This window comes from Rutilus rutilus (assembly GCF_951802725.1).
Source record: "Rutilus rutilus genome assembly, chromosome: 7".
NCBI lineage: Eukaryota > Metazoa > Chordata > Actinopteri > Cypriniformes > Leuciscidae > Rutilus > Rutilus rutilus.
This window is the reverse complement of record NC_140221.1, coordinates 34,775,941-34,794,859: the sequence shown is the minus strand read 5'-3', so window position 1 is coordinate 34,794,859 and position 18,919 is coordinate 34,775,941. Positions and strand designations below refer to the sequence as shown.

At 36.2% G+C, this 18,919-nt stretch overlaps 2 protein-coding genes across 3 annotated transcripts; one reads left to right on the top strand and one right to left on the bottom strand.

The window, feature by feature from the left end:
* The first annotated feature begins 1,175 nt into the window (after positions 1–1,175).
* Positions 1,176–11,548, top strand: tp53 (tumor protein p53). 2 transcript variants are annotated; one of them, XM_084415030.1, is made up of 11 exons: positions 1,176–1,384; positions 2,071–2,148; positions 2,402–2,444; positions 2,544–2,714; positions 5,441–5,624; positions 5,731–5,843; positions 6,014–6,123; positions 7,015–7,154; positions 7,265–7,362; positions 10,636–10,739; positions 10,871–11,548. In XM_084415030.1, the coding sequence occupies exons 2-11, from the start codon at positions 2,093–2,095 to the stop codon at positions 10,965–10,967; spliced, it is 1,116 nt and encodes a 371-aa protein (XP_084271156.1). In that variant the 5' UTR covers positions 1,176–1,384; positions 2,071–2,092; the 3' UTR covers positions 10,968–11,548. The 2 variants fall into 2 exon arrangements, with proteins under 2 accessions (XP_084271156.1, XP_084271157.1); XM_084415031.1 differs by having other exon boundaries at positions 1,209–1,360.
* A 620-nt stretch (positions 11,549–12,168) lies between these two features.
* LOC311294246 (E3 ubiquitin-protein ligase TRIM69) lies at positions 12,169–18,535 on the bottom strand. Its single transcript, XM_084415028.1, has 11 exons — positions 18,447–18,535; positions 17,575–17,637; positions 17,108–17,232; positions 16,805–16,885; positions 15,036–15,146; positions 14,472–14,603; positions 14,258–14,386; positions 13,745–13,796; positions 13,535–13,561; positions 13,419–13,445; positions 12,169–13,306 (listed from the first exon to the last, which is right to left on the bottom strand). The coding sequence occupies exons 2-11, from the start codon at positions 17,597–17,599 to the stop codon at positions 12,756–12,758; spliced, it is 1,260 nt and encodes a 419-aa protein (XP_084271154.1). The 5' UTR covers positions 17,600–17,637; positions 18,447–18,535; the 3' UTR covers positions 12,169–12,755.
* Positions 18,536–18,919: the final 384 nt, after the last annotated feature.

The following is an 18,919-nucleotide window of genomic DNA, read 5'->3' as shown; positions in this document are numbered from 1 at the left end:
TTTGATACATTCTAAAAGTGATTTGCATTGTGGCTGAGAACCCTGGAGACGCAGAAGCCTGTTTCATATGGAAATATAAGTATACATTTTAAATGACACGTCTAAGCGAACTTTTTCTGATGGTTTAATTTCTTCTCTAGGTTATAAAAGCACAAAATGCTAATGAGAGGCTGGTGTTAATGTTGACTTCTATTTTGAAGCACCACTGGCTGATCAGTTTCTGTTGTAGACCAATAACTGCCTCTAAGCTCCATTTACTTTGTAATATATGTACAATAATTTGTTCCTCATAAATGCAAACATATTGTGTGTATGTATATATATATATATGTGTGTGTGTGTGTGTGTGTGTGTGTGTGTGTGTGTGTGTGTGTGTGTGACATGACAATAAATAATAATATTTCTGAAATGTTACTTATCATAACACCACTTTCATTCTGAGTGGTTTTTCAATCATGAAAGACTTTTTTTTCCATCATGTAAGTGATGTGGGAACTCAATTGACAGGTCAGAAGTTTCATGATTTTTATAACTCACGGGTAGCAATCACAGAAATGTTGTGGCTGTGATGTGGGTGAAGTTATTTTGGTAGGCCTCTGAAGCTCGTTATTTGGTGAAATTTCTGCAGACATACACAACATTATATATGTATGCAAAAAAAAGAAGAAGAAAAAAAAAAGACTTTCATTAGTACCTCAGTCAGATGGATTCAGATGTTTTTCTGCCATGCCATGTCCTGGAGATTCACGTTTGAGTTTTCAAACCTAATAAAATGAATGACCCATGTGTCTCGGATCCCTCTGTATTATCAATCTTTTAACAACTTATTTCTTTGCCTAGAAATTGATAGTTGAGTTTTGCGTAATACAATGTCAAATAGATGTCCAATATAATATGTAAAAGAGTTTAAAAATCAAATTAAATAGGTGTACTATCAAGCGCGCTCCCGCGACCCAACGCAGAAAAAAAGGACAAGATATGTCTAACTTCCTCATTGAGCAGATGTGCACGCCTTTTGAAATAACAGGATCGATTTTCGCAAACATGTCAGATATTTTTTTATTTTAAAGAAAAAATGGATACGTAATGTCGAGTTGTCTATTAAACTCGTTTATTTTCTGCTGTGTTTTTTTTTCTTTTCTCGTTTAATTCGTTCTCTATGTGAGTCCTGTAGTCAGTCAGGTGACGCTGACGTAGGCAGACTCCTCCTGTCGGGGAATCCCCACAAACTCCACGCGTGGATTTTGCTTCGGGTTTGCAAGAAACTCACTTTTGTTGTTGTGTTGTTTTGGCCGGTGGGGTGAGTCACTCGAAACATCATCGCAGCAAGAGCAACTAGATAACCGTTTTGGGAGAAGAGGTCAGCAAAGTAAATTGTTGCAAGGTAATAGAGAGACACTTGTGCTGATTCGTAGGAACGTAAGAACATATATTTATGTTTATTTGATTTGAAAATGTTTTCCCTCTTTAAAGTCGGTATTCAGTACAAAATCATTTAATGTGTTAAAAAAATATATTTTGACGAGCTGACGTCGATGTGATAAAAATCGCTTTAAAATTTTAGAATTCAACTAATAATGAATTAACATAAGCGGAAACTCACAGGCCCGACTGCGCTTTAAACGTTATTGAAACGTCAGTGCTAACCGTGGAGTGGGTTAACGTTAGCTGATAAAAATGGGAAAATCGCTCTTCACTGTTATAAATTAATGTTGTTGTTTTAAAGAAAAGTGTATTTTATGTCTAGACAAACTGTTTGCTTACTCTTTACTTTAACGAGATCTACAAATGTGCGATTAGCCTGTGAAACAAATTAGCTAGCCTACTTAGCCGCTTAGCTATTAGCCGTCTTCGCGACATGGCGATCGCTACTATTAACGTTTCTTCCAAGTTGTCATTCGATCAAACTCCTCGCGATGATATTTACAAACGTGATTTTGGATGTTTAATTAAGACGTTAACGCTCTTCGCAGAGACAACGTTTTTAAATTGAGAGCGAGTGTTATTATATTATCGTAATATTTCCTCTCAAGTGTTCAGAGGACTGAAAGTTTTCTATTTTGTTTGTAGTTTTGCGAATCTGAAACAGGACATGGCAGAAAATCCTGAGAGTCAAGAGTTTGCTGACCTCTGGGAGCGGAACCTCATGTAAGTTTGCAAGGAAGGATCACTCTCCTGAGACTTGGTGCTGGTCATTTCATCAGTTTTATATGGGAGCAGGCAATGTTTATGTCAGCTTTTTGTCATAATTTGTGGGTCATTAAAGGAATTTTGGTGTTTGTTTATTTTTGCTTGCATCCATTAAACTTGTCTTGGTCATCAGTAATCAGTACTCTGTTGTGTCTGTGCTTTATAAATGATAATCTAACTCTCTCTCTCTTTCTCCCAATTTGTGTCTCAGTTCAGCTCCAGAAGGTGGCCCTTGTTGGGACATCAATGAAGAGGTTATTTTCTTTTATTGGCACGTATACACACTCATAAACTCTAATATTCACAACTGATTTTTAATGCTGAACTCTTTTGTCTTATGTGTTTGCCCGTAGTACCTTCCGAATTCGTTCGACCCAAATTTGTTTAACTTGCTGACTGAACTGCCTCAGCCGTCCACCTCCCCACCGACCTCCACTGTCCCAGTTGCCACCGATTATCCTGGTGACCATGGGTTTAAACTGCAGTTCCCGCAATCAGGCACAGCCAAGTCTGTCACCTGTACGGTAAGTTAAAAATACATGCGCACACATACATCCACACATACTGTACTAAACTTACATAAAATGTGACATTTTAGTGTACTTTCACCCATATAATTCCTCTAATCTCACATTATGCATGCACTATACACTAGCATCCTAAATAAATGAAAAGATTGGCTTTAGATTAATCTGAAATAAAATAGGGTTTAGTGACAAATGTTAGTGATAATATATATATATAATATATATATATAATAAATTACACTACAATTTTTAGTGACAATATTATAGTAAACTAACTTTAGTATGCAGTAGGTTTTATCTAAAGTGTGAACATGGATGCACATGTACCTGAGGTAGAGACTCAAATTGTTCTTTCTGGTGACCACTGAGTCGGAATGTTGTCAGGATACGACGAGACTTCATTCATTCTTCATCGCCTTCGTTCCTGTCCCGAGTAAAACATTCCCGACCTCCCTCTTTTGTGTATTCGCTATTTGAGTTCAGAGATAGCTGTTGTAGTCATTCATTGTTGATCTAACATCTGGAGTGGGCAAATAAGAAATTTAATTTGGCAATTTCTTACGCATGTCTGAAGACATGAATGGGCATGTTCTCATGTGGAGCAAAAAAAAAACTTCTCCGGTAGCACTGGGGTAAAAAAAAAAAAAACAGCGCCGCCCCACTGATACCCACCCCCCACCACTTTTGCACTTTATTTGGTTCAATTCAGACCTTTCAAGTCCTTACTTTTTAGCAAGACATATTAGCCTATATGCTTGTATGTAGTGCGACCCTACGATTTGGTGAATGGATAATGGCTAGTATGTAAATTAAAATTGCATATAGTTACAAGAAAATTATATATATATATATAAATGGCTGTGTGGTTGACTTACATTTATGCATTTTGCAGATGCTTTTATCCAAAGCAACTTACAATACAGAAACATAAGCAATTCATCCAATCCATTAAATTCATCCAATTCAAGTGCCAAGAACATTCATAGTGTACAAAGTCAGGTTTATTAGAAAGCCAGAATAGGAAACAAGCTAGAGCTTAGGTCATTTGTCTGTGCGTTTAAAAAAAAACAGTTTAATACACACTCTTGTGACCATCCAGTTTGTAGAAAAAGAGGTGTTGCTCTAAGATGGCTGCTTGAAAAAAGATAAGATGACCGCGTTCGCCGTCAGTCAGAGAAGCTCTTACACCTTCTCCTCAGTGTACACTTCTATTTATGTTAGTAATGAGTCATATGTCTAGCCTATTTGTTTAGTCATCTAACATTATTGAATATGACAGTAGTTATATTTTATTTAGTTCTATATGAGTGAAATCTCCTTGTTAATTTCATGTTTTTTGTCTTTGTGCCTTGATTTCTTTCTTTTTTATATATATATATATATATATACATACTATAAGCAGCAATGTTTTTTTAGTAAGTGGTTATCTGTAGAGATTGAACATGTCTGAACTTGTCCTCATAGAGCAGTGGGGGAGGGGACTGTCTGGTTCTACCAAAGCAGAAACTGCAGTCTACAAGACTCAGAGCAGGGACGTTTGGCATCTAAAATTTTCCAGCCTAACAATTGGAGGGAGAAGTGTGTCCTATAGTGCAGTTTTAGGATAGAGAGTAGAATATATTCCTATTGTTATAGGAAAAGATAGTCAAACTGGTGTGTTTCAGATCCTGTGAGAAACTACAAGACAGCATATGATCGGAAGGGTAAGAGGAAAATAAAATTCCAAAAAAACTCAACTGGGAATGTGATAAATTCTGTATTTTTTATCTAAAATGTATTAATTTAATTTGTGTCTGGATGTATTTTTTATTTTTCTTAAGGTTCTGTGAGCTTTTGTTGTGACATTTGAGAATGTTGTTGATGCTCGCTTATCTTTCTATTTTTTTTTTTTTCCAGTTTAATGTACTAATATTTGGTCAGTTGAAACATAAAATAGATCAAATTCAAGTCTATTTTTTTACTTAGTTTTTCTGGCATAACACAAATGCATATTACATGTGTGGATTCGCAATTAACAAATACATATTCTCAAAATCTGCCTGTCAGACTGAAGTTTATTGTTAAAGGCTGTGAATTAGCCACAACTGTAGTGGTGGTGGATTAAAGGGACAAATTTAGAGATGCAATAGACCAATTATAGGTTTGTAAACATCTGGGATGCGTGCGCATCGTGGTTGCAGAAAGACCCGTTTAACAGCTGATCATTACACGGATACGGATAAGAATAATACTAATAGTTCGATTTAAAAAATTTTTTATACAGATTTACGATTCTGGCAACCGACTGCACAACACGAAATTTTTCCAGATGTTGTCTTTTGGTCCCGACATGCGCAGTAGAACCTGCGTGACGCCGTGTGACGTAGGATGATAATTCCCCTATATCCCAGGTTTTACTGTGCTGATAATTATTGTTAGCAAGCACACATTCAATCCTCTCTTTGAAACATCCACTTTAATGCACCACTGCTAAGAAAAAAGATCTAGATAAAGTAGTCGGCCAAACTAATCAACTAGTAGTCGATAGTTGGACAGCTAGTCAGCCATCTTAACCCATTCCTAATTTCAATAAACATTCTCATGAATTGTAACAAATGTTATTAGTGTTCTATTAATTTGTGTGATTACTTATACTAATTACTACTATGTACTAATATTTTTCCAATGTGTAACTTTCATTTATATGAATCTCATAATGATCTCTTCTTTTTCTCTGATCGCAGTACTCCCCAGACCTGAACAAGCTCTTTTGCCAGTTGGCGAAAACGTGTCCAGTTCAGATGGTGGTGGAAGTTGCCCCTCCCCAAGGCTCGGTGCTCAGAGCCACAGCCATTTATAAAAAGTCGGAGCATGTGGCTGAGGTGGTCCGGCGTTGCCCCCACCACGAGAGAACACATGATACTGATGGTATAACGCTATCTTTCTCGTGCTATTGTACAAGAAAACACCAGCTTTAACCTCTCTCACCTGATCTACTAAAAGCCATTAACAGATCTGTGTACTCTCTGTTCAGGATTGGCTCCTTCTGCTCACCTGATCCGAATTGAAGGAAACTTGCGTGCTATTTACAAGGAAGATGACATCACCTCCAGGCACAGTGTAGTGGTGCCCTATGAAGCTCCTCAGGTCAGTCTCAATATTTGAATCTGTAATGGCATTAGATGGCAAGATTTACAATGAACAATGAGGTTAAGTAATACAATGACAATTTACATTCAACATGTATTGTTTGGGCGCAATACACCTGTGAGTTTATTTTGTAACGTCATGTTTTGTTTTTTGTTGTTTTTTTGCAGCTGGGATCAGAATTCATCACAATTCTGTATAATTACATGTGCAATAGTAGCTGCATGGGTGGCATGAACCGCCGGCCCATCCTCACAATCATCACTCTGGAGACTCAGGAGTAAGAAGTGCATGTTTTATTGCTCTGTTAGTACTCTGTCGAATATCACGATTTGTTGATAGTGGACAATTCAAATGTCGCCTAATAGTAAACATGCTGCCACTTAAGGGATAGTTCACCCAAAAATGAAAATTCTGTCATTATTTACTCACTCTAATGTTGTTTTAATTTCTTTCTTGTGCTCAACACAAAAGAAGATACTTTGAAGAATGTGGCTATCCAAACAGTTGCTGGTCCCCATTGACTTCCATAGTAGGAAAAAATATACTATGGAAGTCACTGGGGACCAGCAACTGTTTGGATAGCAAATTCTTCAAAATAAACTTTTCTTTCTTCTGTTGAAAATAACTTGTTCGGGTTTAAAACTTGAGAGAGTAAATGATAACAATTTTCATTTTTGGTGGAACTATCCCTTTAATGTTAATAAAACAACAAAACACAAGGAGAAAATCACTCACTGCTTTTGACTGAGAACTTAAACAGTTGCTTTAATAAGAATCAATGTATAATTTATACAGTGAGGTTTATGTAGTGTTTTATTTTTTGTTCATTTCTTTCTTGATTACTCCTTTTAAATACACTTACTTTATTATATATATATAATAAAGCACTGGTCATTTGTATATTATGTTGTGTTGTGTATATGTAATGTGTATCATTGTTCTTATTTTTTAATTACAAAGAAAATAATGACAAAGATTTTTATCTTCGCCACTTTGTCCAAAATGTCTGCCATTCTTTTTTTATTTTATATTTGATATGATATATTTTACATTTTGTTACCCAAGGCTTTCTTGATTTTCCTGAAAAAAATCGTGATATGATATTTTTGCAATATCGCCCACCCCTAACACAAAGGATCATCAAATCTGTTTTACTCTTGTCCTTCAGCGGTCAGATGCTGGGTCGCAGATCCTTCGAGGTGCGCGTCTGTGCATGCCCTGGCAGAGACCGGAAAACTGAAGAGAGCAACTTCAGGAAAGACCAGGAGACCAAAACCATGAGCAAGACCCCCTCTACCACCAAAAGAAGTACGTTTGCGTGTGTATATGAATGAAATTCAGCTAGATTGCACCTACACTGCTGAATAAAAGTATACATTTCTTCAGAATGTTATAGTAATGTAAATCTGATCTGGCAGGTTTGATGAAAGAATCCTCCTCTTCTACATCTCGACTGGAGGCCAGCAAGAAGGCCAAGCTGAGCGCCAGCAGTGATGAAGAAATCTATACTCTGCAGGTGATAACACACTTTCTGTTTTCTTTTTATCATTCTTCTGTGATTCATTCTTCTCCATTTTCATGAAGATTATTGTGGGCTTTATTGAGTGGTTCATTCAGGGTTGCTGTGGGTCCTTAAAAAGTCTTAAAGGCACAATATGTAAGATTTTTGGATTGAAATATCCCAAAACACTAGAACAATGTTATGTATTTTGTTGACTTTTGTACTTGCATTATCCCACATGTCTCTAACTATGTTTCAATCCAGAGAAAACATTTATTTTAACCAGTGTAACGACCCGTATCATTGCGTCGCCTATCAATGACGTCATATCCACATTACCCTCAATTTCCGGTTTTACTTCCATAGACACCATGGAAACACCAAAGACGCTTTAATATATTACGTTTTAATATTAATATTAATTTATTATTAATTTAATATTAATATTACGGTCACCAGTTACCGCTCTTTGGCTTTGTTTTGGAACGCTCAAATTGAGTTACGGTACTCTGCCTTTGTTTTGCCGTGCGTCAACATTAAGTTACTGTGCCGGTGTTGTGTCAAATAATGCTACCTATCAGATTGTACGGTGTTCTACCTTTGTTTTACTGTGCATTAAAATTGAAATTACGGTGTAGCCTGTGTACTTTATACAGCTGCCATCAGTCCCTGTAACTTCTGATGTCCTCAGAGCTTTGTCCTGCACAAACGCGGTCAGAACATTTAGTATGGTCTGAACCCTCTCCATCTGCAAACGTGCGATATCGATCGCGAAGGAAGGATATATGCAGAGTTGACAGAAAAATGTTACTCATGCCGTAGCAGGTGAATACAACAAAGAACTAACAGTTCGGGTACCGTACCTGGTTGAAACGCTATCTACTTGGCAGAGTGCCAAAACTGCGCCGGCGCCTTCAGCACCGCTCTAAACACGGTCGAGCCGACGCGGGAATAATATGTCACAGGGAGTGATAATAATGAAGCAACAAGTGTATTGGTGCATACAACATCAGACCGGCTGCTGTTGTCCAAGCGGGTTATACAGACAATCACAGCGTCCCGAATAAATCCGCGGGACGAGCGAAGTGCACAAGCTCAATAATATGGCAGACAGAAACCCCCGCATACTGAAAAGTCGCAGAACACAGAAGGTTGTGCTATAAATGCATTAGTCATCCAGGTAGTCCAGAACGCGCTCCCCACTGAGTCTCAAAAGGGAAAGCAACATACGAGGAGCGCGACACCTTCGAACGTAAATCTCAGGATGTGCCTGTGATGAAGGGCTATCTGAATGTGAAAGTGTATGCGTCTTTCAGGTCCACCACCGCTATAAACCAGTACCCGCGCTTAGCAAGTCTTATGCCATATCGGGTTCATACGCCACTGTGTACCAATTGAAGATACTCTTTACTGCTATGGAGGTTTTTTGTCATGTCTAATGTATTAATAATGCCATCAGAATGCAACCAAAGCACAGGATAGCAATAAGTAGATGACTATAAGTAATTGTAAATCATACTAAATAAATGCCATGATCACTAGATTTTATACAGGTGTTACTATAATGATTTTGTTAATGGTGATCAGCAATCAAATATTGACTGCCTTTTGCCTTGGCATGACTTCTCACTTTTTGCTGACAATACAAAGGCAGAGTACAGTAACTTTAAAGTAGTGGTCAAAAGTCAAGTTTGAGCTCAAGATTTTTTTATGTTGATAATTTTCATTACTAAAACATCTAATTGCCAGATTTCCAGTGTCCTACCTATAATTAATTTGGCAGGACAACAAAAAAAGAAAATTCAGTTCCACACTGTAGCGAGTTATGGTCTTTTGCCTTTGTAGGGCAGTATAGCTCTTCAAGTAACATGTTTGTAACCAAAAAGGAAATCAGACAACACTATTTTGTCAAGTGGCTAACATAGCAGAGTAACATTAACATAACTTTCAACACTCAAATGTATTTTTAGTATGATTGTTTTGATTAAGTAAAACAGTGCTGCGTTACCCCACAATTTTAATTCGTCAAATAAAGTGACCTGTATGAGTAGCAATTCAGCACTTGTGGCTGTTTCATTCGAATGAAATAAAATAATGTGATTTTAAGTGATCATACGTAACACTAACAAAGTTCAAGTTCTGGGAAGGAGGCGAACGTTACTTAATTTTAATCATAATATAAACAAAACAAAACCAAAGGAGCGGCAGCAGCCGACTGCGGCATACAAGCATAATAAAAACGTAAAATGTCCCAGACTCTCAGCCCTGCCCTGCTCAATACCACAGTGATGTTAATACAACTTCAATATATTTGCTCATCCACGAACACGATTTCTGCCTGAGTCCCGTCAGATTACTTTCCATCGGCTGTGGAAGTTAAGATGACAACTCTCATGATTCCACGATCATTTCTCTCCGTCATCAAGCTGCGCCTTTGTTATTGTTTTGAATAAGCGATCTCTAGCGGTGAAACTTACATACTGTGCCTTTAAATTCAGTTTTATCAAATTTAAGGTCATAAAAAAGGTTTAAATATCTTAAGTGGTATAGCACAATTCTTAATTATCATTTTAAGAGGTTTTAAATTATCGAAATGTGGTCTACTGTGATTACTGATTATTACATTTCAAAAGACATTGATTGATTGATTGAATTAACTTTTCTTTCATTCTTTTCTTTCTTTCTTTCTTTCTTTCTTTCTGGTTTTAGTGTTTTTACACAATAAACTGTATCTGCCATTTAATTCAGTGTAAACTCTTGTAGCTTCTCTTTGGGTCACAGAAAGGAAAGACTAAGAACATTATTTAACGCATTCAGTATATAGATTTTACAGTATTGGTTGACTTCTAATTTGTATGTATTGTTATATTAGTACTCAAACCAATATGTATATATTTAATAAAACTTGTCTTGAGTATTTAAACCTGTTTTGCTGTTAAGCAGTATTAAGTCCTGTGCTGCAGAATCTGAGATATGATTTATGAGGGTTTTTTTCTGGCATATATATATATATAAATTCTCTCTCTCTTCTTTCTTTATTTTTAACTTCTTTTTATTGTATTTTTAACCTTTTTTTTTATTACAAATTAAAAAAAATATATATATATGTAAAGCACTTTGAATTACCACTGTATTAATGTGCTTTAGAAATAAACTTGCCATGCCTTACCTAGTTTGCACAAATCCAGCTTATACTTAAACCTTGGCATTGTGTATTACAAATATTGTTGGATAAGACTTTAAACAAAACCGTAGTGGTTTATTTGTATGCATGACCTCTTCACACAGGTGAGGGGTAAGGAGAGATTCGAAATGCTCAAGAAGATCAATGATGGTTTGGAGCTTAGCGATGTTGTGCCTCCATGTGACATAGACAAGTACCGACAGAAAATGTAAGTGTTATTTCACAACTGCATCTTTTTCTGTGTTGTAATCAACTTTTACAGCATTTACACAATGACTGTCAACATAGAGCTCATTTGACACTTAAATATCCATAACATTCTTTGAATTTTGAATTCAGCTTGTCCAAAACCAAGAAAGAAAAAGATGGCCAAACACCAGAGCCCAAAAGAGGGAAAAAACTGATGGTAAAGGATGAAAAGAGCGATTCTGATTAAGATGGCGGGATGCTGAAAGAAAAAGAAAGAGAGAGTTTTTTTCTGCATTTGTTATGCCTTTTTTTGACCAAAACAGCTTGTCATAGATGGAGCATTTGTTGAATTGCGGACCCATGTGATCCCTCAGTCCTGTATGTCATATTTCATCTTGTTTACTCCACGGGGACATGTGTAAGTCAGCTGATCCAGAAAAGTTCTGTATGAGTAAGGCTAGTATCAGCTGGGTACTGTAGGGTGTGCTGTGCTCTATCAGCACTAGGGAAGCAATACTGGCCCATCATTTTGCAGACCTGATAAATGAATGTCAAGCAATGAGGCTTAACTGTGCGTAGGATTTTCTTTCCTGTTGTGGGTCAGTGCAGGTCACTTGCCTCTTAACTCGTAGTTTCTGCACTCTGGTTAGGTTGTAAAAGAGTTTGTCTCTGAATTACTAGATGGCCAAAGTTAGTTATACCAGTATTTTGTAACCTGTTGTATTTTGTAACCAGCTTTTTTTAAGAAAAGAGTATGAATAATAATGAAATGAGCAGCACTGGTTACAAGCCAAAATCTCTAATAAAAATAACAAAAAAGCAACACTGTATTTTGTATTTGGAATCCTTTTTATTTAGTACATTTTTCTTAATTTCTTAATGTATGAAAGAATACACCATCTTTGATTTCTCTCGCTCAAAGAGTAGAACGTGGGTCTGACAAACCTTTAAATTGATCTGTTATGGTCTGAAGATTTTGTGCAACCATATACTGCCATTTACTCCTGTTATTTGTTCTTTTAAGTAATATGGAAAAGATAAAAACTCATAACTGGCCAGTCAGATTTACCATGAAATCACCATTGATGTGTAAGTGGTTATGGGTTGAATGCCTAAATATGAGCAAATACTCAGGGCATGTTTGAGTCCCTCCTGGTAATCTTGATAAAACTTTATACTGTTCTAATCTACTATAGATTTTTATGCTGTTTTTTTAATTTTTTTTTTTATGTTATTGTACACGTATAGTTGCCTTTATACATACACATGCATTTATTTGTATCTGGGGAAATTTTTTTAAATACATGCTTTTTAACAAATGTATTGTGTCTTGATTTCTTTTTTGGTAGAGCATTTATGTTTATGCAGTTTTAAATAAGTTAAAAGAACTTGCGTGCATTTAAGATTCATAATAAAACATGCAACACAATTACATAACATTGTGCTAGGGGTTAGGACTGCCAATTTGGAGCTTGTAGACGATCATATTGTGTGCGTTGAATTCTATTTTTATGAGTCTCAAAAGTATTCATTGTTTGCATTCCAAGCAGCGAATCGTATTGAATTCACAAAAACCCACATTTAATAGATTAGTGGCAAAGACAAGTGGTGCTATATTAAGCAAATGTACATTATTGTTTATAATTAAGAATTGTGAGCTAGAATCAAATGTGTTTTATGAATTATATATAAAAAAAATGTATTGTACTACTATTTTTTAATTCGGTTGAAATGGCAAGTATCATTGAGGCAAACCTAACAAAAATGACAAGGAATTTTGATTCATCAAATGATTGTTCAGTGTGCTTCATAAGGACTAACTGACTTGTGAGCACAACGTTCAAACTTCACAAAACTATGTACATATAGACAGCAGAACAATCATAATTTCATCATTTTCCGTTAAGAAAATCCTCAGAACTTTGCAACTGTGCTGAAGTTGAAATTTACAACCAAAACAACTTCACAGTATCCACGGGATCTCATCCTCCAGATCTGACAGATGATCATCTGCTTGGATCCAAGGACTGTAGATCTATAGAGAGACGTCGAAAGAGGACGTTTCTGAATTGACTGTGGAGGACAGTGTGATAAGCGTACGTCCATCCAGTGGTGCGAAAAGCGGGTACAACTTTTCTCTGAAATTTGCAGTAAATGTGAAGATATGTGTGCGTGTCTCTGCATTGTAGAAAGACAGGTGCCCTTCCTCATAATCCAGGTAGACTCCCAGCTTTTTGGGCACAAGTGTAAGAGGTAGCTCAGTCTCCGGCTTGGTGCATGCATAAAACTGCCGTGTGCTTCTCCATATTGTCCAGAAGCCCTCAGAAGGGTTCATGGGACTTCGGCCTTTCCTTTTGGAGGAAGAAGTGGTCACTCCGATACGCCAGTAGCCTTTGTTGGCAATATCAACTTCCCAATAGTACCGACCGGAAGTGAGCTCTTCCCAGCCCAGAACGCACGGCCAGCTGTCAAAGCGCTGGTTACTGAATGACACTTCGGTTTCACTCAGAGCTTCCTGTACCCTCTTTTTGTCATCTGAGAGCTGTAACCATGGGTGGTTAGTCATGGGGTCCAGTGTGATGTCCACTAAACAGAGGATATGATAAAGTGGAACAGGTGCAAATATAAATTTAAAAGCTTTTTTAAAGCCCAAACTAATTTTCATTGGCAAAATCATGAAGGTCTGAATCAGGGATACCTGAAGCACTGTGGATCCATCTCCACACTATGGAAAACAGTGATAAACATTATCATCACAGTGATGATTAAAGTAATGATGACATGATAATGCATAATAAATACATAAATCTGTACCTGAGTTTGGAATGTACTTTGGTGTCTCTGTCAAAACAATTAAACACTGAATTGTACTGTATATATAAGTATGAGTAGTCAATATAATTTAGTCACTTAATTAAATTCCTTTTAAACTTTTGTCCTAAAAGGAATTTAATGTAAATTGGCAAATCTGTATTTCAATCTAATGACAGGTCTAAGAAAATTTTTAAAAAAATATATAATTACCTGTTTTCCAGGTACGATGTTTGCTTAGGAGCCATAGCTGAGGAACAACACCCTAAAAATACATTATAAATATAATACATGTAAATACATCTAAATATACTGCTTATATTATTTTGTGTGTGTGTGTGTGTTTGTTATACAAATATATATGAATCTCTGTAACTGAACCTGAAATCTCTGAAACTGAATCTCTCTAGAACGGAATCTTTTTCTCGGAAAGGAGACCGCAAACTGCCATAAAGGTCTAGGATGTTCGAAAAAACAAATAACCAAAGCACAAATGCATTTTTACAGAATAAATACCGCAAAGCGAAAAAAGAATAAGCGTCTTTGGGCATGGTGATGATCTGTAAACTGTGCTAAACTGTTTACATAAGCAATGATAAAATTATCTCCTGATACTGTTTAAATTGTCTGTTGATTCAGTATATGGTTGCAAACTATGGACTCTTGCTAGATGTTTGTAAAAAAAAAAAAAAGTTTGGTTTATTGGTCTCTTATCTAAACTTGTACCTGGCTGTCCTGCTTCAGTAGAGACCAAGTTATGAATTCCAGAAAAGGCAACAGAGTCAAGATTTTCCTCTTCTTCAGTTCCAGCTGCTTCAGAAACTGGGCTAATTCGTGCCTCATCACACCACATTGCTGCACACAGGTATAATATACATGTACTCAAATACCGTTTTGCATTATCACATATGTCTCTTGGGGTCAAACCCGCTGATCTCACCTCTGACACAGTCTGTAGCTCTTTTGCCCATTCCATGATCTTCTGCTCTATGTGCTTGGCAGAATCAGCCTGGTTCTCTTTCTGCTCCCAGATCGCATCTCGTTCTTGTCGCCATGTGCTCTCACTAAACAACTACAGGTAGGAGAAAATAATAAACTCAATCTAAGCAATGACCTTAATGAAAACAATTAAAGACGTTATTCTTTGTCCAGAAGTTTGGTGACTGCCGTGAGTAATTCGTAGTTTGAACACTAGGGGTGCTTGATGAGATATTTTTTTAATGGGTATATTAGAAGTACTGTATATTTGAAAGAACTATAATGCATATGTAAAACATTTTTTTACGAATTATAGAATATAGAATTATCACAAATTATTTATTTTTTTAACATTTTGATCAACTCCATGCACTTTTATACATTTTCTCTATATTCAAATTTTATTTTCAGTGAACATCTCATGTTTGTGAACTTGTTAAACATCAGATATTAGACAACTGATATCAGTTAGGCGGTAACCTATGTCATTTGTTTATACATATGTCTCTTTTAGTCATAAACTCACATTGTCAACTTTCTTGAACTCCTGTGCCCACTCCAGGATGAGCTTGCGGCATTGCTCCAGACTGCGTGGCTCAGCATGCATATGTGGGTCTTCATCTGCATTGGCACCAGGCTAAAACACACACACACACACACACACACACACACACACACACACACACACACACACACACACAGTCAATATTTATTGTGATATTTTAGACATACTGTAAGTGTAGTCAAACACACACCCATTACAGTCTGCATTCAGGATATCCCACATTCCTTTTTCCCACTCTCCAGACCCCCAAAGGGTGATGCGATGGGAATCCAATTTCATAACACAGAAACCCTACCTCACCATCCCATGGTGAATTTCACCATCAGTTCAATACAACCATCATGACAGGTAGTGACATGGAGTTAATTTAGTCTTATCAGTAGCTTTATGATACATGAATATGAAGCTTCTATGGACTTCTATCAACGGGTGATAAACACTTACTTTATAAGATGTTGCCAAGTGACCTTCATAACATTAAAGAGACAGTTCACCCAAAAATGAAAATTCTATCATTTCGTCCCTCCTGTTGTTCCAAACCTGTTTTTCAGTGACTTTTTCTTCACTGTTTCGCGGTAGGTGGCGATGCAACTCTCTTAATGAGTGAATAATTGAATTGTTTATTCAACCGATTCGTTCAAAAACACTGAATTATTCAGGACCAAAACCATGTGAATCTTCACAGCCACTAAAAAAGTAAGTTCTATATAGTATGAATGAGTGTAGTATGAATGTAATCTGGATGTATTACATTCGCCATGCTGTCATTATAATGTGACCTAGCATCAGTTGCATCGCTTCACTGCCATTCACAAATCCTCTCATTGCCTCATGGGACAGTAAAGTCATGCACACTTCAGAATCTCGCCAGAAAAAGTAGGTCATCTGGGTACATTTTGCCTACTCTTTTATGAGTTATACTTCTTTTGTCACATAGCCTACTGTTTTTCACCTACTATATAGTAGGGAAGTATGTGATTTCAGATGCAGTCATTTCTTTATGAAGTGAGTCACTGAATCATTTACCTTACCGATTCGTTCAAAAACACTGATACAATGCTGTGTGTTGCACATAGACTCGCAACAGTTATTTTTTTTGTTTTATTGAAAAAGAGACAAAGGAACTGGCAATTGTGTTTTAAAATGTAAGTTACCCAAGTTCGTCTTATTCTTTTTTGAACCGGTGTATAAAAGCAATATCACACTTGCTCACGTCTATAGGCAACTACCAAACAACGTTGTTGTGCCTTTGAAGGGCACTTTGGGCAGCGAACACCATTTGTAGGGGAGTTCCACATTAAGTGGACACCTACATCCCTTAACAAAGGGTCCTTCCACAATTATATTAACGAAGGGTACATGTGATGGTCACTTCAAGGGTGTTTTCACACCATGTCGTAATTACTGTAATTTCAACTGTAAAAAGTGAATTTTCTGAGAACATCACATGTTGTCAGCTCGAAATTACAGTAATTTGACATGATGTAATTTTATTGTTTGTGGTCATGTGACCAGGGTGCAATTCGTTTAAAGCTAGATGGCGGGACTGTTTGAGTTAATGTATAAACAGAATAATTTAAGTTGTTTTGTTTGTCATTACATTACACACTTTTTCATCTTGCATTTCATAGGAAGTTTAAAGAAGTTTCACAATTACATGTAATTACATGCAGCTTTGTGGAATCACATGGCGATGATAGTCTTTAAAATCCATAAGCTTTACACGTTACCTTGCAGACATGTTCCACCTGCTGTTTCCACTGAGTGATAAACTTCACACATTCCTGCAGGCTGCGGAGATCTTTCAAGTCCTGTATAGCAACAGAAAGATTGGTTAGGTGTAATAGGCACAAACATTAAACTTCAAAACAATACACAAAATATCAATCTATCTATCTATCTATCTATCTATCTATCTATCTATCTATCTATCTATCTATCTATCTATCTATCTATCTATCTATCTATCTATCTATCTATCTATCTATCTATCGTCTTTTCTTTCTTTGTTTCTTTCTTTCTTTCTTTCTTACCTTTTGTCTGTGGCTCTGACTGCTCTGGCTAGGAACGGAGCTGTGAGCCTGAATACTTTCTTCAGGAAGAGCCCAGCGCACAGCTCCGATAGAGTTACTCAAACCAGCTTCAGGTGCCTCAAATCCTGTTATATACACAACAAAACATACATTTTCTAGTTTTTAAACATTCATACACACTATAAAATCGTAAGTGTTATAGGCCTGGGTTCACAGACAGGGTTTAGATTAAACCACTATTAGGCCTAAATTAGGACATTTAAGTAGCTTTTATGAGCGTGCCTTAGAAAAAAAAAGAAAAAAAGGTGTGCATCTTGAGACAAAACAATGGCACTGACATATTTTAAGATATAAGTTGCTTTCAGTTAAAACAGCTCAATAATGCATTTTAGTCTGGGACTAGGCTTAAGGCTTGTCTGTGAAACAGGAGATAATATTATCGTTGAAATCATAATGTTTAAACTTACGTTTGCCCTTCAGGATACTCTTCATGTTGGCTGATTAAAAAAATCCAGTTTTCTCTTGAGTACCTTATACAGAACCCAAAGCTCATCAAACATCTGAATCAACCCAAGTACTTAATAATTATGATATATTTAATATGTGACCCTGGACCACAAAACCAGTCACAAGGGTCAATTTTCTGAAATTGAGATTTATACATCATCTGAAAGCTGAATAAATAAGCTTTCCACTGATGTATGGTTTGTTAGGATAGGACAATATTTGATCGAGAGACAACTATTTGAATATCTGGAATCTGAGGGTGCAAAAAATCGAAACATTGAGAAAATCGTCTTTAAAGTTGTTCATTTATGTTCACGATTGTGCTGCATTCACTCACAAAAATAAATGTTTTATATATTTATGGTAAGAAATTTACTAAATATCTTCATGGAACATGATCTTTACTAATTATCCTCATGATCTTTGGCATAAAAGAAAAATAATAATTTTGACCCATACAATGTATTATTGGCTTTTGGCACAAATATACCCGTGCGACTTGTGACTGGTTTTGTGATCCAGGGTCACATATGTATAATTTATTATGTAATTTAATCATATTATATTATAAATACTATTATTTAAATGAATTAAATATATCAAAATAAATTAAACATTACTATTGCTATTAATTAAAATACCAGTTACTACTTAATGATTAGGAAGTACATAAAAATTAACACAAATATATCCCAAATATAGGTGAAAGCACAGACAGGTTTTACTTCCTGAATGAATAGAAAAATCAAACACAAAAAAGAGAGGCCTCTCTCTCTCTCTCTTATATTAAATATTATGTTTAAATTAAAGGAAGGAAGTTTATATCCCTCACCTTCTCTATTGCGGGAACAGGCCAGCTCAGAGATTTGTGGTGCACACCGGCAGAACCAGAGCATAAGGACCCAGATTCTCTATTATGCCATCTGTATAACTAGACTACAACCTTTGACTCCTCAATCCACCCTATAGTCATAGACACATGATATCTCTATCAACTGGTGTAAACTTATAAAGGAGGAGCAGTGATAAGGGCATTGCCATTATGAGCTTGTGTAACCAGTTCATTTTAGGCTGAATAATATGCTTTAGTTGCTATAGGCTATGCAGGTCTAATCAATTCAAAGTCTAAATAACTAATAAAAGAAACAATACAAGCATGACTGTGTTTGGTTTCAAAATTGAACAAGCTGACTGAGAAGTAAAGACAGCAAGTTTTGATTAAAACTAAAACTGAAATGAATAAACTCAGCATCACTGTCAGAAGATTTAAACTTTCTGTGACGTTCCATTTAAACCAAGTCCAGA

Coding starts and splice junctions, on each gene's coding strand:
- tp53 (XM_084415030.1), top strand. CDS start 2,093: ATGGCAGAAAATCCTGAGAGTCAAGAGTTTGCTGACCTCTGGGAGCGG. Junction 5,844..6,013: donor TGCCCTATGAAGCTCCTCAG/GTCAGTCTCAAT, acceptor GTTTTTTTGCAG/CTGGGATCAGAATTCATCAC. Junction 6,124..7,014: donor ATCACTCTGGAGACTCAGGA/GTAAGAAGTGCA, acceptor CTTGTCCTTCAG/CGGTCAGATGCTGGGTCGCA.
- LOC311294246 (XM_084415028.1), bottom strand. CDS start 17,599: ATGAAGAGTATCCTGAAGGGCAAAC. Junction 14,387..14,471: donor AGCTACAGACTGTGTCAGAG/GTGAGATCAGCG, acceptor ACCTGTGTGCAG/CAATGTGGTGTGATGAGGCA. Junction 13,562..13,744: donor ACATCGTACCTGGAAAACAG/GTAATTATATAT, acceptor TTGTTTTGACAG/AGACACCAAAGTACATTCCA.